The sequence below is a fragment of the Oncorhynchus clarkii genome, chromosome 5 (genome assembly GCF_045791955.1).
Source record: "Oncorhynchus clarkii lewisi isolate Uvic-CL-2024 chromosome 5, UVic_Ocla_1.0, whole genome shotgun sequence".
NCBI classification, from domain to species: Eukaryota; Metazoa; Chordata; class Actinopteri; order Salmoniformes; family Salmonidae; genus Oncorhynchus; species Oncorhynchus clarkii.
Genome location: NC_092151.1, coordinates 1,702,865 through 1,723,547, shown reverse-complemented (window position 1 = coordinate 1,723,547; position 20,683 = coordinate 1,702,865). Strand labels below are relative to the sequence as shown.

Here is a 20,683-nt window from a genome sequence, read left to right as displayed (position 1 = left end):
GACAGGGTCCAGATTTTCTAGCCCAGCTAATAGGAGGTTTTGTAGCTCTTTCAGAACATCTGCTATCTGGATTTGGGTGAAGGAGAAGCTGGGGAGGCTTGGGCAAGTAGCTGCGTGGGGTGCGGCGCTTGTTGGCCAAGGTTGGGGTGGCCAGGAGGAAAGCATGGCCAGCTGTAGAGATGCTTATTGAAATTCTTGATTATCGTGGATTTATCGGTGGTGGTAGTGTTTCCTAGCCTCAGTGCAGTGTGCAGCCTGGAGGAGGTGCTCTTATTCTCCATGGACTTTAGTGTCCCAGAACTTTTTGGAGTTAGAGCTGGAGATTTCTGTTAGGAAAGGCTCGCTTTTAGAAACTGATTGTGTGTATTTTTTTTCCTTACTTCCCTGAAAAGTTGCATATCGCGGGGGTTATTCGATGCTAATGCAGTACGCCACAGGATGTTTTTGTGCTGGTCGAGGGCAGTCCGGTCTGAAGTGAACCAAGGGCTATATCTGTTCTTAGTTCTACATTTTTTGAACGGGGCATGCTTATTTAAGATGGTGAGGAAATTACTTTAAAAGAACAACCAGGCATCCTCTACTGACAGGATGAGGTCAATATCCTTCCAGGATACCTGGGCCAGATCGATTAGAAAGGCCTGCTCGCAGAAGCTCACTATAACACGTTTGACAGTGATGAGGGGTGGTCGTTTGACTGCTGACCCATTACGGACGCAGGCAATGAGGCAGTGATTGCTGAGATCCTGATTGAAAACTGCAGAGGTGTATTTAGAGGGCAAGTTGGTCAGGATAATATCTATGAGGGTGCCCATGTTTACAGATTTAGGGTTGTACCTGGTGGGTTCCTTGATAATTTGTGTGAGATTGAGGGCATCCAGCATAGATTTTAGGACGGCCGGGGTGTTAAGCATATCCCAGTTTAGGTCACCTAACAGTACAAATTCTGAAGATAAATGGGGGGCGATCAACTCACATATAATGGTGTCCAGGGCACAACTGGGGCCGAGGGGGTCTATAACAAACGGCAACAGTGACTTATTTCTGGAGAGATTAATTTTTAAAACCAGAAGGTCGAACTGTTTGGGGACAGATTTGCAAACTATCTCTGCAGTAGATTGCAACTCCTCCCCCTTTGGCAGTTCAATCTTGATGGAAAATGTTGTAGTTGGGTATGGAAATCTCAGAATTTTTGGTGGCCTTCCTAAACCAGGATTCAGACATGGCTAGGACTTCAGGGTTGGTGGAGTGTGCTAAAGCAGTGAGTATAACAGACTTTGGGAGGAGACTTCTGATGTTAACATCGCAAAACCAAGGCTTTTACGGTTACAGAAGTCAGCAAAAAGTAGAGTGCCTGGGTACACACAGGGCCTGGGTTATCCTCTACATCACCGAGGAACAGAGTAGGATGAGGGTACGGCTAAAGGCTATCAAAACTGGTCGTCTAGGGCGTTAGGGGCAGAGAAATAAAGGAGCAGATTTCTGGGCTTGGTAGGGGCTTGCTTTTTTTTATCTTATGTTATAAAATTGCAAAGTTCTCTCTGCCCTCCGGAATTGCAGAAAACTTCCAGAAAACATTTTCTTTACGGCAAAATGTGTAGATTTGCTGGAAATTATCTTTCCACCGTGAAGAGGGGGGCGACTAAAATGTTTTGTCGAGAGATGTGGGGGGGGGGCAAAAGGCTAGGGCCGGCCCTGTCTGTGAACCTTTTGATGGGACTGTGTTGAAGTGAAGGGAGGACAAAAGCTTTCTATGCTTAACTGTGTGCAGACAGTCCTCCCTCTCTCTCTCTCCATCAATGGGATAAAAAGACCAGGCGGTGTGCATCCTAAATGGCACTCCATTCCCTATATAATGCACTACTTCTCACCAGATGCACATGGGCCATTTGGGACACGTCCATTCGTCTTCTCTTGTAGACAGGACCACCCTGGAGCACCCTGTGTCTAGTACTGATGAGGTCACAGCCTGCCTATTATCCTGTCGCTCCCAGAAGAGACAGAACAAAGGAACTCTTATCTGGTCGGGGATACAATTAAACACAGCCATTCCATGAGAATCAATGGATGCGTTCCCAAATGGCTCTCTCTTCTGTATTTAGTGCACTACTTTAGACTGTCACAGGGACTAGAGTTCCATTTGGGACACAGTACTTCCATCTGCCCAGCAGAAGGTGATACATGGATAATACATATTACTGGAGAGGCGGTATGGCTGAAATTCATATGACTGGAGAGGAGAGGAGAGGGTATGGCTGCATTACATATGACTGGAGAGGAGAGGGAATGGCTGTATTACATATGACTGGAGAGGAGAGGAGGTATGGCTGAAATTCATATGACTGGAGAGGAGAGGAGGTATGGATGAAATTCATATGACTGGAGGAGGAGAGGAGGTATGGCTGTATTACATATGACTGGAGAGGAGAGGGAATGGCTGTATTACATATGACTGGAGAGGAGAGGAGGTATGGCTGTATTACATATGACTGGAGAGGAGAGGGGAGGGTATGGCTGTATGGCATATGACTGGAGGAGAGGAGGGGAGAGGGTATGGCTGTATTGCATATGACTGGAGAGGAGAGGGGGGGGTATGGCTGTATTACATATGACTGTTGAGGAGAGGATATGGCTGTATTACATATGACTGGAGTGGAGAGGAGAGGGTATGGCTGTATTACATATGACTGGAGAGGAGAGGAGAGGGGAGGGTATGGCTGTATTACATATGACTGGAGAGGAGAGGGGAGGGTATGGCTGTATTACATATGACTGGAGAGGAGAGGAGAGGGGAGGGTATGGCTGTATTACATATGACTGGAGAGGAGAGGGGAGGGTATGGCTGTATTACATATGACTGGAGAGGAGAGGATATGGCTGTATTACATATGACTGGAGAGGAGAGGAGAGGGTATGGCTGTATTACATATGACTGGAGAGGAGAGGAGAGGAGAGGGGAGGGTATGGCTGTATTACATATGACTGGAGAGGAGAGGGGAGGGTATGGCTGTATTACATATGACTGGAGAGGAGAGGGGAGGGTATGGCTGAAATTCATACAGAACCAGTCAAAAGTTTGGACAACTACTCATTCAAGGGTTTTTCTTTTCTTTAATTTGACTATTTCCTACATTGTAGAATAATAGTGAAAACAAACTATTTAGTAACACATAGAAAGAATCATGTAGTAACCAAAAAAGTGTTAATCAAATCAAAAGTATTTTATATTTGAGATTTTTCAAAGTAGCCCCCCTTTGCTTTGATGACAGCTTTGCTCACTCTTGGTGTTCTCTCAACCAGCTTCACCATTCTCTCAACCAGCGTCACGAGGAATGCTTTTCCAATGTTCTTGAAGGATTTCCCAGATATGCTGAGCACTTGTTGGCTGCTTTTCCTTCACTCTGCGGTCCAACTGATCTCAAAACATCTCAATTGGGTTGAGGTCAGGTGATTGTGGAGACCAGGTCATGTGATGTAGCACTCCATCACTCTGCTTCTTGGTCAAATAGCCCTTACACAGCCAGGAGGTGTGTTGGGGCAATGTTCTGTTGAAATACAAATGATAGTCTCAATAAGCACAAACCAGATGGGATGGCGTATCGCTGCAGAATGCTGTGGTAGCCATGTTGGTTAAGTGTGCCTTGAATTCTAAATAAATCACTGACCGTATCGTCAACAAAGCACCCCCACACAACATCACAACACCTCCTCCTCTTTGCTTCATGGTGGGAACCACACATGCGGAGATCATCTGTTCACCTACTCTGCATCTCAAAGACTAGGCAGTTGGAACCAAAAATCTCACATTTGGACTCATCAGACTAAAGGACAGATTTCCACCTTTCTAATGTGCATTGCACCTGTTTCTTGGCCCAAGCAAGTCTCTTCTTGTTGTTGGTGTCCTTTTTAAAGGGGTTTCTTTACAGCAATTCAACCATGAAGGCCTGATTCACGCAATCTCTGAACAGTTGATGTTGAGATGTCTGTTACTTTAACTCTGTGACCCATTTAATTGGGCTGCAATTTCTGAGGCTGGTAATTCTAATGAACTTATCCTCAACAGCAGAGGTAACTCTGGGTCTTCCTTTCCTGTGGCGGTCCTCATATGAGAGCCAGTTTCATCATAGCGCTTGATGGTTTTTGTGACTGGACTTGAAGAAACGTTAAGTTGTTGAACATTTTCATTATTGACTGACCTTCATGTCTTAAAGTAATAATATACTTTTGTTGCTCTTTGCATACTTGAGCTGTTTTTGCCATAAAATTGACTTTTACCAAATAGGGATATATTCTGTATACCATCCCTACCATCCCTACTTTGTCCCAACACAACTGATTGGCTCAAACACATTACAAAGGAAAGAAATTCCACAAATTAACTTTTGACAAGGCACACCTGTTAATTGAAATGCATTCCAGGTGACTACCTCATGAAGCTGGTTGAGAGAATGCCAAGAGTGTGCAAAGCTGTCATCAAGGCACAGAGTGGCTATTTGAAAAATCTCAAATAAAACATTTTGATTTGTTTAACACTTTTGGTCACTATGTGTTATTTCAGAGTTTTGATGTCTTCACTATTTTTCCACAATGTAGAAAGTAGTGAAAATAAAGAAAAACCCCTTGAAGGAGTAGGTTTGTCCAAACTTTTGACTGGTACTATATCAAACAAACAGTGCATTCGGAAATTATTCAGACCCCTTGACTTTTTCAGCATTTTGTTCATTTACAGCTTTTCTAAAATGGATTAAATAAATAAAAATCCTCATCAATTTACACAATATCCCATAATGACAAAGTGAAAACAGGTTTTAGAAATTTTTGCAAATGTATTGAAAATTACAAACAAATACCTTTATTTACAAAAGTATTCAGACCCTTTGCTACGAGACTCAAAATTGAGCTCCGGTGCATCTTGTGTCCATTGATCGTCCTTGATGTTTCTACAACTTGATTGGAGTCCACCTGTGGTAAATTCAATTAGTTGGAAATGATTTGGGAAGACACACACCTGTATAAATAAAGTCCCGAAGTTGACAATGCAGGAAAAAACAAGTAATGAGGTCGAATGAATTGTCCGTAGCGCTCCAAGACCGTATTGTGACGAGGCACACATCTGGGTAAGGGTACCAAAATATTTCTGCAGCATTGAAGTTCCCCAAGAACACAGTGGTCTCCATCATTCTTAAAAGGAAGATGTTCAGAACCATCAAGTCTCTTCCTAGAGCTGACCACCCAGACAAAATGAGCAATTAGGGGAGAAGGTCCTTGGTCAGGGAGTTGACTACATAATTCCATATGTGTTATTTCATAGTTTTGATGTCTTAACTATTATTCTGCAATGTAGTAAATGATCGAAATAAAGAAAAGCCCTTGAATGAGTAGGTGTCCAAACATTTGACTGGTACTGTACATTTTAAATATACATTTTGACATACATTGTACTTCTCTATACAGCGATCACATAACAAAAATATGTTACTGAACATAAGCTCTTTATCCCAACCCTCAGCCACTCAGACCACCTGTTTGGTTTCCATGTGCCATATATATTTTTCAATTATGCTGTGATGCTTTACGTTTTTGTCAAAGATTTATATACACTGCTCAAAAAAATAAAGGGAACACTTAAACAACACAATGTCACTCTCAAGTCAATCACACTTCTGTGAAATCAAACTGTCCACTTAGGAAGCAACACTGATTGACAATAAATGTCACATGCTGTTGTGCAAATGGAATAGACAACAGGTGGAAATCATAGGCAATTAGCAAGACACCCCCAATAAAGGAGTGATTCTGCAGGTGGTGACCACAGACCACTTCTCAGTTCCTATGCTTCCTGGCTGATGTTTTGGTCACTTTTGAATGCTGGCGGTGCTTTCACTCTAGTGGTAGCATGAGACGGAGTCTACAACCCACACAAGTGGCTCAGGTAGTGCAGCTCATCCAGGATGGCACATCAATGCGAGCTGTGGCAAGAAGGTTTGCTGTGTCTATCAGCATACTGTCCAGAGCATGTAGGCGCTACCAGGAGATAGGCCAGTACATCAGGAGACGTGGAGGAGGCCCTAGGAGGGCAACAACCCAGCAGCAGGACCGCTACCTCCACCTTTGTGCAAGGAAGAGCAGGAGGAGCACTGCCAGAGCCCTGCAAAATGACCTCCAGCAGGCCACAAATGTGCATGTGTCTGCTCAAACGGTCAGAAACAGACTCTATGAGGGCCCGACGTCCACAGGTTGGGGTTGTGCTTACAGCCCAACACCGTGCAGGACGTTTGGCATTTGCCAGAGAACACCAAGATTGGCAAATTCGCCACTGGCGCCCTGTGCTCTTCACAGATGAAAGCAGGTTCACACTGAGCACATGTGACAGACGTGACAGAGTCTGGAGACGCCGTGGAGAACGTTCTGCTGCCTGCAACATCCTCCAGCATGACCGGTTTGGCGGTGGGTCAGTCATGGTGTGGGGTGGCATTTCTTTGGGGGGCCGCACAGCCCTACATGTGCTCGCCAGAGGTAGCCTGACTGCCATTAGGTACCGAGATGAGATCCTCAGACCCCTTGTGAGACCATATGCTGGTGCAGTTGGCCCTGGGTTCCTCCTAATGCAAGACAATGCTAGACCTCATGTGGCTGGAGTGTGTCAGCAGTTCCTGCAAGAGGAAGGCATTGATGCTATGGACTGGCCCGCCCGTTCCCCAGACCTGAATCCAATTGAGCACATCTGGGACATCATGTCTCGCTCCATCCACCAACGCCACGTTGCACCACAGACTGTCCAGGAGTTGGCGGATGCTTTAGTCCATGTCTGGGAGGAGATCCCTCAGGAGACCATCCGCCACCTCATCAGGAGCATGCCCAGGTGTTGTAGGGAGGTCATACAGGCACGTGGATGCCACACACACTACTGAGCCTCATTTTGACTTGTTTTAAGGACATTACATCAAAGTTGGATCAGCCTGTAGTGTGGTATTCCATTTTAATTTTGAGTGTGACTCCAAATCCAGACCTCCATGGGTTGATAAATTTGATTTCCATTGATTTATTTTTGTGTGATTTTGTTGTCAGCACATTCAACTATGTAAAGAAAAAAGTATTTAATAAGAATATTTCATTCATTCAGATCTAGGATGTTATTTTAGTGTTCCCTTTATTTTTTGAGCATTGTGTATTTACTATCAGTTTCTTTCAGCCAATCCTCAGTCATTTCTGTGCTGAGCATGATGAGTGCCCTGTCCTATAAGCATTTTATTTTGTAAATTAACTTTGTATTTGATCAAATACATTTTTTCCCAAAAGTTTACTAAGCACTGGTTGATCAGCTGTTTGAACTATGAAAGGGTGATCTGCTCTTCTTGGGTAGCTGAATGACCGTTGACCCCCTCCAGGTCTGAGGGCACACACAGTTTTCTAGGCTTAAATTGAAGATGTGGAAAACAAGTCACAATGTATTTACCAATCTCAGTAATTTACCATCCAAAAAGCCTTCTGACCATCTTGCCTTTTCTATTAAGAACTTTGGAAGCGTTCAACTTTACATCCTAAATAATAAATGTAATAAAAATATTTATAAAAATGTCCTGAAGCAAAAATATACACAAATAGTAGATTATCTGATGAAATTGCTTTAGAAAGGGGCATAAGACCGGAATGAACCGCTTGCAGAAATAATTTGACAGGACCCAAACGTTAACAGGTGTTGGTAAACAATCAAATAAAATGATTTACAGATCTCCTGATATACCTGACCAATACTGAAAACTCTATGTCCCCCTTGCTATGAATATTTTCAGAATATTCCAAAATCTCTCAATTAAAAAATGCATGTGGCAAAAACAGAAATAATGGCAATAGGAAAAATGTAAAAGAATAACTCAGCAATCCTTTAAGTGGACCACAAAAATACTGCATGCTTAAGGATCAAACCCTTTTTTTAAATTTGTATTCCTAAATTGACACCCAAATCTAACTGCCTGTAGCTAAGGACCTAAATGATATGCATATTCCCGATACCATTTAAAATGAAACACTTTGAAGTTTGTGAAAATGTGAAATTAATGTAGGAGAATGTCACATTAGATCTGGTAAAAGATCATATAAAAATATGTTTTCTATTTGTTTTTTTGTTCCAAATGACCATACATTGAGATTGGGTTTTAGGTGTAATGTAAATGTTGTCCACAAGATGGCAGCAGTGTGTGCAAAGTTTCAGACTGATCCAGTGAAGAATTACATCACTACACAATATTTTGCATCAATTTTGCACAAATGTGCTGAATTGGTCAATTTATACATTCTCAACTACATAGAGACTAACTATAGAAAACATAGCATGTTTGTATGGTAATACATTTTTGTTTAGTTTACACATTCCCAGGAATGTCATACACGATGGATCATTAGCTTCCCTACAGAAAAGACACTAACCTTCACACATCTAGATGGCCGGGTGGGGTGGGTGTGGAGACAGCAGGTGTTCAAGCTGTAGAACCCAGTTCCTACATTTGAGTGTAAAAATAGATTTTTATCAAACAAAACTATGCTGCATTTTATCTCTGGGACCCTCAGGATGACAAATCAGAGCAAAATTACTGAATGTATCAAACCAGTTGCTGTGATTTTGTTATTTTTGCACTATCCTCAAACAATAGCATGTTATTTTTTTTTTGCTGTGAAATCTACTGTAAGGTGGACACTGCAGTTATATTAACAATAATTTAAGCTTTCTACCCATATAATATATGTCTATGTCCCGGAAAGATGGCTGTTGTTTACAATGTCATTCTAGTCTCATTATCTCATATTAAGCAACAACTGTCCTGGTTGAGGGACACCGATCCCGTAGAGGTTATTAATAAGTGACAAATATATAAAGATAACTTTATTCCATTTACTCAATAATATGAAAGCAGATCTAATTAAATGGAACATTCTTCCCATAAATTTTAAAGGTAGAATAAACCTCTTGAACGGCATGGCAAGTTTTTAGATTTATTCTTGATAATACCGAAGACGTTCTTTTAAAAAAAGTATACTCGGTCATAAGACTTTTTATATGGGCGAATCAAACTCATCGAATAACTAGGAAAGTTTTATGCCTTCCTGAGTCTGTGGGTGGTTTTAACCTTCCGGATTTGGAATTGTATCAACTCACCACCCAGGGACTTGCAACATCTAGTTAAATCACTAAAGAGGAACAATGGGTACATATTAAAGATGCACATGCTCATTCCCAGAATATTTTGTCTATTTTGAAAGGATACAGCTGAGAACATGAACAACTATATAGTTAACTACAATATGGAGGAAAATGAAACCAATATCGCTCCCTACAAACACAACCCTTGGATAGATAGATTTTCACAATTCACTGATAGTTGACCCACATGGAATACTAAAGGCATAGAAACCGTAAATGACTTGTTAACAGGAAATACATATATTTCCATGACAGAATTAAAAATCAATTTTGGACTGACTAATGTGCTTTTCAGAAAGTATTCACACCCCTTGACTTTTTCCACATTGTGTTAGTCTAAATTTAAAATGGATTATATTGAGTTTTTTTGGCCACTCCATATTTTCAAGCATACTGCTGCCTGCATCATGTTATGGGTATGCTTGTAGTCGTTAAGGACTGGGGAGTTTTTCAGGATAAAACATTTACTGAATGGCGCTAAGCACATATTAAAATCCCAGAGGAAAACCTGGTTCAGTCTGCTTTCCACCAGACACGGAGATATGAATTCACCTTTCAGCAGGATAATAACCTAAAACACAAGGCCAAATCTACACTAGTTGCTTACCCACCTTGCAGCAAAATATTTTATTGCCCCCCCCCCCCCCCCCCTCCTCTTGACGGTGGAGAGAAATTAAAATAGAGAAAATGTTGCAGTTTTAAAGGCCCAGTGCGGTCAAAAATGTGATTTTCTTTGTTTTATATACAGTATTTAGACCCCATTCCCTTTCCCAAATGTATTACAAGTAAAAACATGAATACCTTATTTACATAAGTATTCAGACCTTTTGCTATGACTTATACCATGCTAATATGATATCTGAGTGACAGGTCAGGGCCCCTCCAGTTTTTGCTTGTCCTAGATTACTACTAGCACCTGTCTCCCTAACAACCTACTGTGTCTCCCTAACAACCTACTGTGTCTCCCTAACAACCTACTGTGTCTCCCTAACAACCTACTGTGTCTCCCTAACAACCTACTGTGTCTCTCCAACCCCTGTCTCCTCTCCTCCAGACCCCTAACAACCTACTGTGACTCCCTCTGACCCACTGTGACTCCCTCTGACCCACTGTGACTCCCTCTGACCCACTGTGACTCCCTCTGACCCACTGTGACTCCCTCTGACCCACTGTGACTCCCTCTGACCCACTGTGACTCCCTCGCACCCACTGTGACTCCTTCTAACCCCTGTCTCCTCTCCTCCAGATCCCCTAGCCAGTCTTCAAGATGGAGGAGGAACAGTGCTTCTACAATGAGTCCATTGCCTTCTTCTACAACCACAGTGGAAAGTACCTGGCTACAGAGTGGAATACTGTCAGTAAGCTGGTGATGGGGCTGGGTATCACAGTATGTATCTTCATCATGCTGGCTAACTTGCTGGTCATGGTGGCTATATACGTCAACCGCCGCTTCCACTTCCCTATTTACTACCTGATGGCCAACCTGGCGGCCGCGGACTTCTTTGCCGGTCTGGCGTACTTCTACCTGATGTTCAACACGGGCCCGAACACGCGGCGCCTCACGGTCTCCACGTGGCTGCTCCGACAGGGTCTCATCGACACGTCCCTCACGGCGTCCGTGTGTAACCTCCTCGCCATCGCCATCGAGCGCCACATCACCGTTTTCCGCATGCAGCTACACACGCGCATGTCCAACCGGCGTGTGGTGGTGGTGATTGTAGTCATCTGGACCTTGTCTATCGTCATGGGAGCCATCCCGTCGGTAGGGTGGAACTGTATCTGTGACATCGGCACGTGTTCTAGCATGGCTCCGCTGTACTGTAACTCCTACCTGGTGTTCTGGGCTGTATTCAACCTGGTCACCTTCCTGGTCATGGTGGTGCTGTACGCTCACATCTTTATGTACGTGAGACAGAGGACCATGAGGATGAGCAGACACAGCTCTGGGCCACGCAGGAACAGAGACACCATGATGAGTCTGCTGAAGACTGTCGTCATCGTATTGGGTAAGAACCTCCACTACCTTCACAACATACACTATGTGTTAGATACTAGTACTGCGTAGAACCACGTAGGAACAGAGACATCATGATGAGCCTGCTGAAGACTGTCAGGATTGTACTGGGTAAGACGTTACCCTTGACATCCCATAATAACTTAACACAGTATCCCTGTAACACAGTATCCCTGTAAAACTGAGGTCAAGGACCTGGAGTAAGGATTAGGGATGTTGTCATGACCGCCACACTGGACGTTGTCAGTCACGACCGCAGTAAAATTCCACGTGACTGTTGAGCCCAGGTAATCCCCTCTATTGTCCCTCCATCAGGTCCTAATGGCCTGGTACTCAGGGCTCTATTGTCCCTCCTTTCAGGTCCTAATGGCCTAGTACTCAGGGCTCTATTGTCCCTCCATCAGGTCCTAATGGCCTGGTACTCAGGGCTCTATTGTCCCTCCATCAGGTCCTAATGGCCTGGTACTCAGGGGTTTGTTGGCCCTCTAACCTAATCTGGAAAGCAATGAAATCGAAAATCGCAAACACTTATTATCAAAACAGTATTGTGCTTCTAAAACTCACCTCACTGTGATTGATCAATTTGAAGGAAGAAGGGCAACCGCAGGTTGATTTGTAAAACATGGTCGTTGTGGATGTTGTTTCAAAGCACAAAGAAATGGACAGCGCTTTCTAAGGTGATGATTCATTCAAAACACCCATATTAGGGCTTATGTATAAGCCTATAAATGAGCCCAAACCCACCCCCCCCTTCCAAAAATGAATTAAAATAATGATTGTGCCTTTATACAATACATAGCCTACTGCGTATCACACGTGGCAGATAAGCATTAACAACAACAAAAGTACTGATTTAAAATATATTTATTACCTAATTGGTCTAGCCTAAATTAAACAAATTCAGATTTAGCTTACAATTTATAGCGCATTTGTATTTAATTTTGTATAACCTAGTGAGAGGGCGTTGTTTTATATTTTCATAATTAATTGGGTGACACATTTACCTCTAGCTCCAGAATCTCTCCACCATGCGTTACCATCTTCTCCTCTCCTCTCCTCTCCTTCATTCCTTCCTCCAGAACATCTATCCACCATGCGTTTCCATCTCCTCTTCTTCATTCCTTTCTCCAGAACATCTCTCCTCATCAGTTCCGTATTTCACTGAAATAATAAAAGTTTTGTTTTCGAAATGATAGTTTCCGGATTCGACCATATTAATGACCAGCAGGCTCGTATTTCTGTGTGTTATGTTATAATTAAGTCTATGATTTGATAAAGCAGTCTGACTGAGCGGTGGTAGGCACCAGCAGGCTCGTATTTCTGTGTGTTTATTATGATTAAGTCTATGATTTGATAGAGCAGTCTGACTGAGCAGTGGTAGGCACCAGCAGGCTCATATTTCTGTGTGTTTATTATGATTAAGTCTATGATTTGATAGAGCAGTCTGACTGAGCAGTGGTAGGCACCAGCAGGCTCGTAAGCATTCATTCAAACAGCACTTTACTGCGTTTGCCAGCAGCTCTTTGCAATGCTTCAAGCATTGCGCTGTTTATGACTTCAAGCCTATCAACTCCTGAGATGAGGATGGCAATACTAAAGTACCTAATAGAACATCCAATAGTCAAAGGTATATGAAAAACAAATGTTATAGAGAGCAACGTCCTATAATAATAATAATAATAATAATAATAATAATAATAATAATAATACAACCTAAAACGTCTTACCTGGGAATATTGAAGACTCATGTTAAAAGGAACCACCAGCTTTCATATGTTCTCATGTTCTGAGCAAGGAACTGAAACGTTAGCTTTCTTACATAGCACATATTGCACTTTTACTTTCTTCTCCAACACTTTGCTTTTGCGTTATTTAAACCAAATTGAACATGTTTCATTATTTATTTGAGGCTAAATTGATTTTATTGATGTATTCTATTAAGTTAAAATAAAATAGTTCATTCAATATTGTTTTAATTGTCATTATTACAAATATATATTTATGAAAATCGGCCGATTAATCGGTATCAGCTTTTTTTGGTCCTCCAATAATTGGTTACGGTATCGGCGTTGAAAAATCATATCGACCTCTAATTTCCTCCCCTCTTCTTCATTCCTTTCTCCAGAACACAGAGAAGGGCTGTCAACAGTTTAATGAAATATGTGTCCTTGTGAAAACATGTTACTATTGATGTTCCCGAACAGATTTCACTTGGTTTCCCACATTAATCACTGGGTAGCTGCATGAACAGGGTTGGTGAGCCCATGGCATCCAGAGTACTGGGTAGCTGCAGGAACAGGGTAGGAGAGCCCATGGTATACAGAGTACTGGGTAGCTGCAGGAACAGGGTTGGAGAGCCCATGGTATACAGAGTACTGGGTAGCTGCAGGAACAGGGTTGGAGAGCCCATGGTATACAGAGTACTGGGTAGCTGCATGAACAGGGTTGGAGAGCCCATGGTATACAGAGTACTGGGTAGCTGTATGAACAGGGTTGGAGAGCCCATGTCATCCAGAGTACTGGGTAGCTGCATGAACAGGGTAGGAGAGCCCATGGCATCCAGAGTTTAGGTGGAATATCACCTGTTGCACAACAAAATAACCAGAGTGGCGAGGATCTGTACGCAATTCCTGGAAGCTGAAAATGTCCCAGTTCTTCCATGGCCTGCATGGCTTCCATCACCAGACGTCACCCATTGAGCATGTTTGGGATGCTCTGGATCAACGTGAATGACAGCTTTTTCCAGTTCCCGCCAATATCCAGTAATTTCACACTGTGGGACAACATTCCACAGGCCACAATCTGATCAACTCTATGTGAAGGAGATGTGTCACACTGCATGAGGCAAATGGGGGTCACACCAGCTACTGACTGGTTTTCTGAGCCACGCCCCCTACCTTTTCTTTAAGGTAACTGTGACCAACCGATGCATATCTGTATTCCCAGTCATGTGAAATCCATAGATTAGGGCCTAATTTATTTATTTCAATTGACTGATTTCCTTATATGAACTGTAACTCAGTAAAACCGTTGAAGTTGTTGCATGTTGCGTTTACATAGCGTTTTAGTTAGGTCCTAGCAAAGAGAGATGGACTCTTAAGCTTCCTCCTCAGTGGTTAATGTGTCAGGGTTGTGGAGTTGAACAATACAACTGATTGTCCGGGACAACTGCAGTGCCTGACACCATAGCAGCCCTGCTGCCAGACATGTCCCAGTGTCTGCAAAGCACGGCATAACGTCACATTGTTGAAGCACCAGAACCAGTCTTTACAGTAGTACAGGTCATAGGTCATAGCAAAAGCCAAGCCATGAACCCCAGTACGGTGGAGGAGGCCAGTGGTTTGTCAGACTTACCATTCCAGTTTCAGCATTATCTCAGTCCCTTTCTCACCGGAGTGAGGAGAATTTACAGTCAAGCACATCCAATTCTTTTTTTTTGTTCTGTCAGATTTGTCGCAATCAACCAACACTACAATTTGTTTTCTAAAATGACAGGGCTCTAAGTTAGATAAATTGACCACCAGGTACAATAGTGATATCTATTGTATTTTGTAGAATGAGTTGTGAGGTTCTCAGTATCACAATATATCACTTCTCAAAGTTATTGTTTGCTTCAGCTGCCTACCATTTACTAATGATGTGTATATTTCTGAGGAAGCACGGTGGGTGGATTTTGAAGTTTTCTCTCTCTTCAGCTGAAGTGAGTTTAGTTTAATAGTTGGAGGGAAACTTAACATATTTCCAAGTAACACATCTGGAAAGCAGATGAGGGCAGATTACAGCTTTCTGCTTAAAATATGTCCTGATTTCTCCTGGGAACATCTATCAGAGAAAAGGATCCCCAACTAGCACCAACCCATCTGCCCATAAACACACCCCACATGATAACCTGTTCTGGGAATAGTGCACTACGTTTGACCAGGGCTCTGAAGTGTAATACAAAGGGACGAAGATATAATACCCAGGAACATCCACATTCACCTGTCACTTCTTATTGGCTAAGGAAGACCAGTGTCACTGTGATGAAGAGCCACTCAGGTGTGAAACAAGAGTTTTATTAGTACCAGGTGTGTTTCCCAGCAGCTCCTAAAGATGACAGAGATGGAGCTATGGGACCTGGGCTGGCTGACACGGACACTCACACTAACACTCACTCACTCACTCACTCACTCACACTAACACTCACTCACTCACACTAACACTCACTCACTCACTCACTCATTCACTCACACTAACACTCACTCACACTAACTCTCACTCATTCACTCACACTAACATTCACTCACTCACTCACTCACTCACTCACTCACTCACTCACTCACTCACTCACTCACTCACACTAACCTTCACTCACTCACTCACTCACTCACAACCCAGGACTGTAACCTGAATCTGATTGATTGTCCTTGTTAACGAATCTCTGTAATGACACCAAATGTAAAGTTTCAGATTACTGAATAACCCTGTCTAATTCACTGTTATATCACTCTTTCACACACGCACACAGAGGGAGAGAATGAGAGAGAAATACAATAATACTGTTCTAGATTCAGACACACTGCCTTTGAAACAATGAGTTGTGTGTTTCTGCCCTGTGAATTCAGAACAAACGACTGGCTGCGTCACAAGTGGCACCAGGGCCCATAGGGGCTCCCTACATAATGGTCGTAGGGCTCTATGTAGGAATAGGGTGCCATTTGGGGCACAGACACTAGCCAAGCCCTCCCATCTCTGGCCTGCCTGCCTTAAACCATGGGCCAAGCCCTCCCATCTCTGGTCTGCCTGCCTTAAACCATGGGCCAAGCCCTCCCATCTCTGGCCTGCCTGCCTTAAACCATGGGCCAAGCCCTCCCATCTCTGGCCTGCCTGCCTTAAACCATGGGTCAAGCCCTCCCATCTCTGGCCTGCCTGCCTTAAACCATGGGCCAAGCCCTCCCATCTCTGGCCTGCCTGCCTTAAACCATGGGCCAAGCCCTCCCATCTCTGGCCTGCCTGCCTTAAACCATGGGCCAAGCCCTCCCATCTCTGGCCTGCCTGCCTTAAACCATGGGCCAAGCCCTCCCATCTCTGGCCTGCCTGCCTTAAACCATGGGCCAAGCCCTCCCATCTCTGGCCTGCCTGCCTTAAACCATGGGCCAAGCCCTCCCATCTCTGGCCTGCCTGCCTTAAACCATGGGCCAAGCCCTCCCATCTCTGGCCTGCCTGCCTTAAACCATGGGCCAAGCCCTCCCATCTCTGGCCTGCCTGCCTTAAACCATGGGCCAAGCCCTCCCATCTCTGGCCTGCCTGCCTTAAACCATGGACCATGTCCTCCCGTCGTGAACCATGGACCATGTCCTCCCGTCGTGAACCATGGACCATGTCCTCCTGTCTTGAACCATGGACCATGTCCTCCTGTCTTGAACCATGGACCATGTCCTCCCGTCGTGAACCATGGACCATGTCCTCCTGTCTTGAACCATGGACCATGTCCTCCTGTCTTGAACCATGGACCATGTCCTCCCATCGTGAACCATGGACCATGTCCTCCCATCGTGAACCATGGACCATGTCCTCCCGTCGTGAACCATGGACCATGTCCTCCCGTCGTGAACCATGGACCATGTCCTCCCGTCGTGAACCATGGACCATGTCCTCCCGTCGTGAACCATGGACCATGTCCTCCCGTCGTGAACCATGGACCATGTCCTCCCGTCTTGAACCATGGACCATGTCCTCCCGTCTTGAACCATGGACCATGTCCTCCCGTCTTGAACCATGGACCATGTCCTCCCGTCTTGAACCATGGACCATGTCCTCCCGTCTTGAACCATGGACCATGTCCTCCCGTCGTGAACCATGGACCATGTCCTCCCGTCGTGAACCATGGACCATGTCCTCCCGTCGTGAACCATGGACCATGTCCTCCCGTCGTGAACCATGGACCATGTCCTCCCGTCGTGAACCATGGACCATGTCCTCCCGTCTTGAACCATGTCCTCCCGTCTTGAACCATGTCCTCCCGTCTTGAACCATGGACCATGTCCTCCCGTTGTGAACCATGGACCATGTCCTCCCGTCGTGAACCATGGACCATGTCCTCCCGTCGTGAACCATGGACCATGTCCTCCCGTCTTGAACCATGTCCTCCCGTCTTGAACCATGGACCATGTCCTCCCGTCGTGAACCATGGACCATGTCCTCCCGTCTTGAACCATGGACCATGTCCTCCCGTCTTAAACCATGGACCATGTCCTCCCGTCTTGAACCATGTACCATGTCCTCCCGTCTTGAACCATGGACCATGTCCTCCCATCTTAAACCATGGACCATGTCCTCCCATCTTAAACCATGGACCATGTCCTCCCGTCGTGAACCATGGACCATGTCCTCCCGTCTTGAACCATGGACCATGTCCTCCCGTCGTGAACCATGGACCATGTCCTCCCGTCGTGAACCATGGACCATGTCCTCCCGTCTTGAACCATGGACCATGTCCTCCCGTCGTGAACCATGGACCATGTCCTCCCATCGTGAACCATGGACCATGTCCTCCCATCGTGAACCATGGACCATGTCCTCCCATCTTGAACCATGGACCATGTCCTCCCGTCGTGAACCATGGACCATGTCCTCCCGTCTTGAACCATGGACCATGTCCTCCCGTCTTGAACCATGGACCATGTCCTCCCGTCTTGAACCATGGACCATGTCCTCCCGTCGTGAACCATGGACCATGTCCTCCCGTCGTGAACCATGGACCATGTCCTCCCGTCTTGAACCATGGACCATGTCCTCCCGTCGTGAACCATGGACCATGTCCTCCCGTCGTGAACCATGGACCATGTCCTCCCGTCGTGAACCATGGACCATGTCCTCCCGTCGTGAACCATGGACCATGTCCTCCCATCTTGAACCATGGACCATGTCCTCCCGTCTTGAACCATGGACCATGTCCTCCCGTCGTGAACCATGGACCATGTCCTCCCGTCGTGAACCATGGACCATGTCCTCCCGTCGTGAACCATGGACCATGTCCTCCCGTCTTGAACCATGGACCATGTCCTCCCGTCGTGAACCATGTCCTCCCGTCTTGAACCATGGACCATGTCCTCCCGTCTTGAACCATGGACCATGTCCTCCCATGTATGTATGTATGTATGTATGTATGCATTCAGTATGCATTCTCCTGAGCACAACTCATCCGCTTCATTCTGTCTTTCCATGTCTACACTTCTGCAGTCTGCCTAATTCTGCAAAGCTGGGGATCCAACAATGTTGGTCAGTTATTTTTTTTTATCCCAATAGCTGATCCCAATAGCTGTTTCCATAACGTCAGCTATTCTTCCTGGGGTCCAACATAAAACAAAATATACATTAAGACATTACAAACATTGAACAAGTAGATGTTACAGAGAAAATACCTTGTAATACACTTAACATTTTATGTGATTTAGTATCTGTCCAGACATATGATCGATAGCGTTAGATGTTATTTTGATGTTTTCTTGAAGTTGGATTTACTTTTTACCTGATTTTGTAAAGCATTCAATTTAGTGATGGCTGTGTATATTATTGGAGATTTGTCCTTGGTCTGAGGGGTGTCAGATTACCTGAATTTGCCTGTCTGGTTTGGTGGTTATGTTTATTGCTAGTAGACATTAATTGGTCTGAAATATATATATATTTTTTTACATTCTTAAAAAAAAATCAAGACTGGACACTAATTTGCTTTCATCAGGAAACCATGAGCAGTTCAGATGCATTGAGTTGAAGTTCTAGGGGAAGCCATGCGAGATTAAGATTCATTGGGTTGACGTTTATTCATATAGAGCGAGGAAGAGCTAGTCTGGCAGCCATGTTTTGAGAGTTGGAGCTTTTTTAGGTATTTGTTTTGCTACAGATGATCATATGACTGGACACTACTCTAGGTGTGACAGAACCAGAGTTGAATCACCCGATGCAGAGTGCTGGATGTTCGATAGTCAGAACATTTTCTTGTTATGGCAATGTCCTTAGCAATTTGAATTACAACGTTATCTATATGTTCAGACCAGAATAGAGCTGCATTGGATGTGACGTTCAGTAGTCTGGTCTTTTTAACTTATTTTACAGCCAACCCTTCCTTCAAAAAGTTTAATTGATGGTCACCAGTAAGCATATATCTTGGACCAAATACAATACATTTTGTTTTAGAAAAATATTCCAACACCAATGTGTTCAAATTAACCCACTCCTCTACTCCATCTTTACTAATGGTTTACCCTCAGTAATGAACGAAGCAAGACAGACACTGTTCTTAGTTCTCTGCTCAGTACTACATATGTTAGTTTATTAAATGTTGATGCAGCACTATACATTGTATAGTCATCAGCATACTTAACCACTCTTGCTTCGTTCATTACTGAGGGTAAACCATTAGTAAAGATGGAGTAGAGGAGTGGTCCTAGGCAACTGCCTTGAGGAACACCATAAGATAAAGAGAATAGAGGATTGGTCCTAGGCAAGCTGCCTTGAGGAACACAACACGCTAAAGATAGAGTTTTTGTATTTATTATGGATCCCCATTAGTTCCTGCCAAGGCAGCAGCTACTCTTCCTGGGGTCCAAACAATTAAGGCACTTACATCACACACACAACAAAAAGTAAAACAGTACAGTATATAGCATTATTACACCACTACATATCTACAATACAACACGTATAATACCACCAATAATACAATGCATGCGTGTCTGTTCCTGTCTCTCTTCACAGTCCCCGATGTTCCATAAGGTGTATTTTTAAGTTTAAAAAAAATCTGATTCTACTGCTTGCATCAGTTACCTGATGTGGAATAGTTCTATGTAGGCATGACGCCAATGTGGTACTGTGCGCCTCCCAGAGTCTGTTCTTGACTTGGGGATTGTGAAGAGACCTTTGGTGGCATGTCTTGTGGGGTAGGGATACACCGATATGACAACCCAGACAGGACGACCACATCAGTGACTCAACCCACTCAGGTGACGCACCCCTCCCAGGGACGGTATGAGAGAGCCCCAGTAAGCCAGTGACTCAGCCCCTGTAATAGGGTTAGAGGCAGAGAATCCCAGTGGAAAGAGGGGAACCGGCCAGGCAGAGACAGCAAGGGCGGTTCGTTGCTCCAGAGCCTTTCCGTTCACCTTCCCACTCCTGGGCCAGGCTCGATGATGTACCTATCATCGAGCATGGTGGCGACACAGTAAAGAGAGAATGCCTGTTAAAGGAGTAGTGGTCCTTGTACCTAGCATCGAGCATGGTGGAGACACAGTAGAGAGAGAATACCTGTTAAAGAAGTAGCGGTCCTTGTACCTAGCAATCGAGCATGGTGGTGACACAGTAAAGAGGCTCAGAGAGAATGCCTGTTAAAACCTCTTGATACTAGCCATCCCGGATCCGGGATCGTGAATACAGCCTCAAGCTCATTAGCATAACGCAACGTTAACTATTCATGAAAATCGCAAATGAAATGAAAT

General features: G+C 44.4%; 1 protein-coding gene across 1 annotated transcript in view; it reads left to right on the top strand.

The window, feature by feature from the left end:
- Positions 1 to 20,683, top strand: part of LOC139409815 (lysophosphatidic acid receptor 1-like) — a 58,190-nt gene that overhangs the window by 21,745 nt on the left and 15,762 nt on the right. Inside the window, exon 2 of the mRNA XM_071155197.1 lies at positions 10,443 to 11,202. Within this exon, the coding sequence (XP_071011298.1) occupies positions 10,464 to 11,202 (739 nt within the window). The 5' untranslated portion in view covers positions 10,443 to 10,463. The remainder of the gene's footprint in view (positions 1 to 10,442; positions 11,203 to 20,683) is intronic.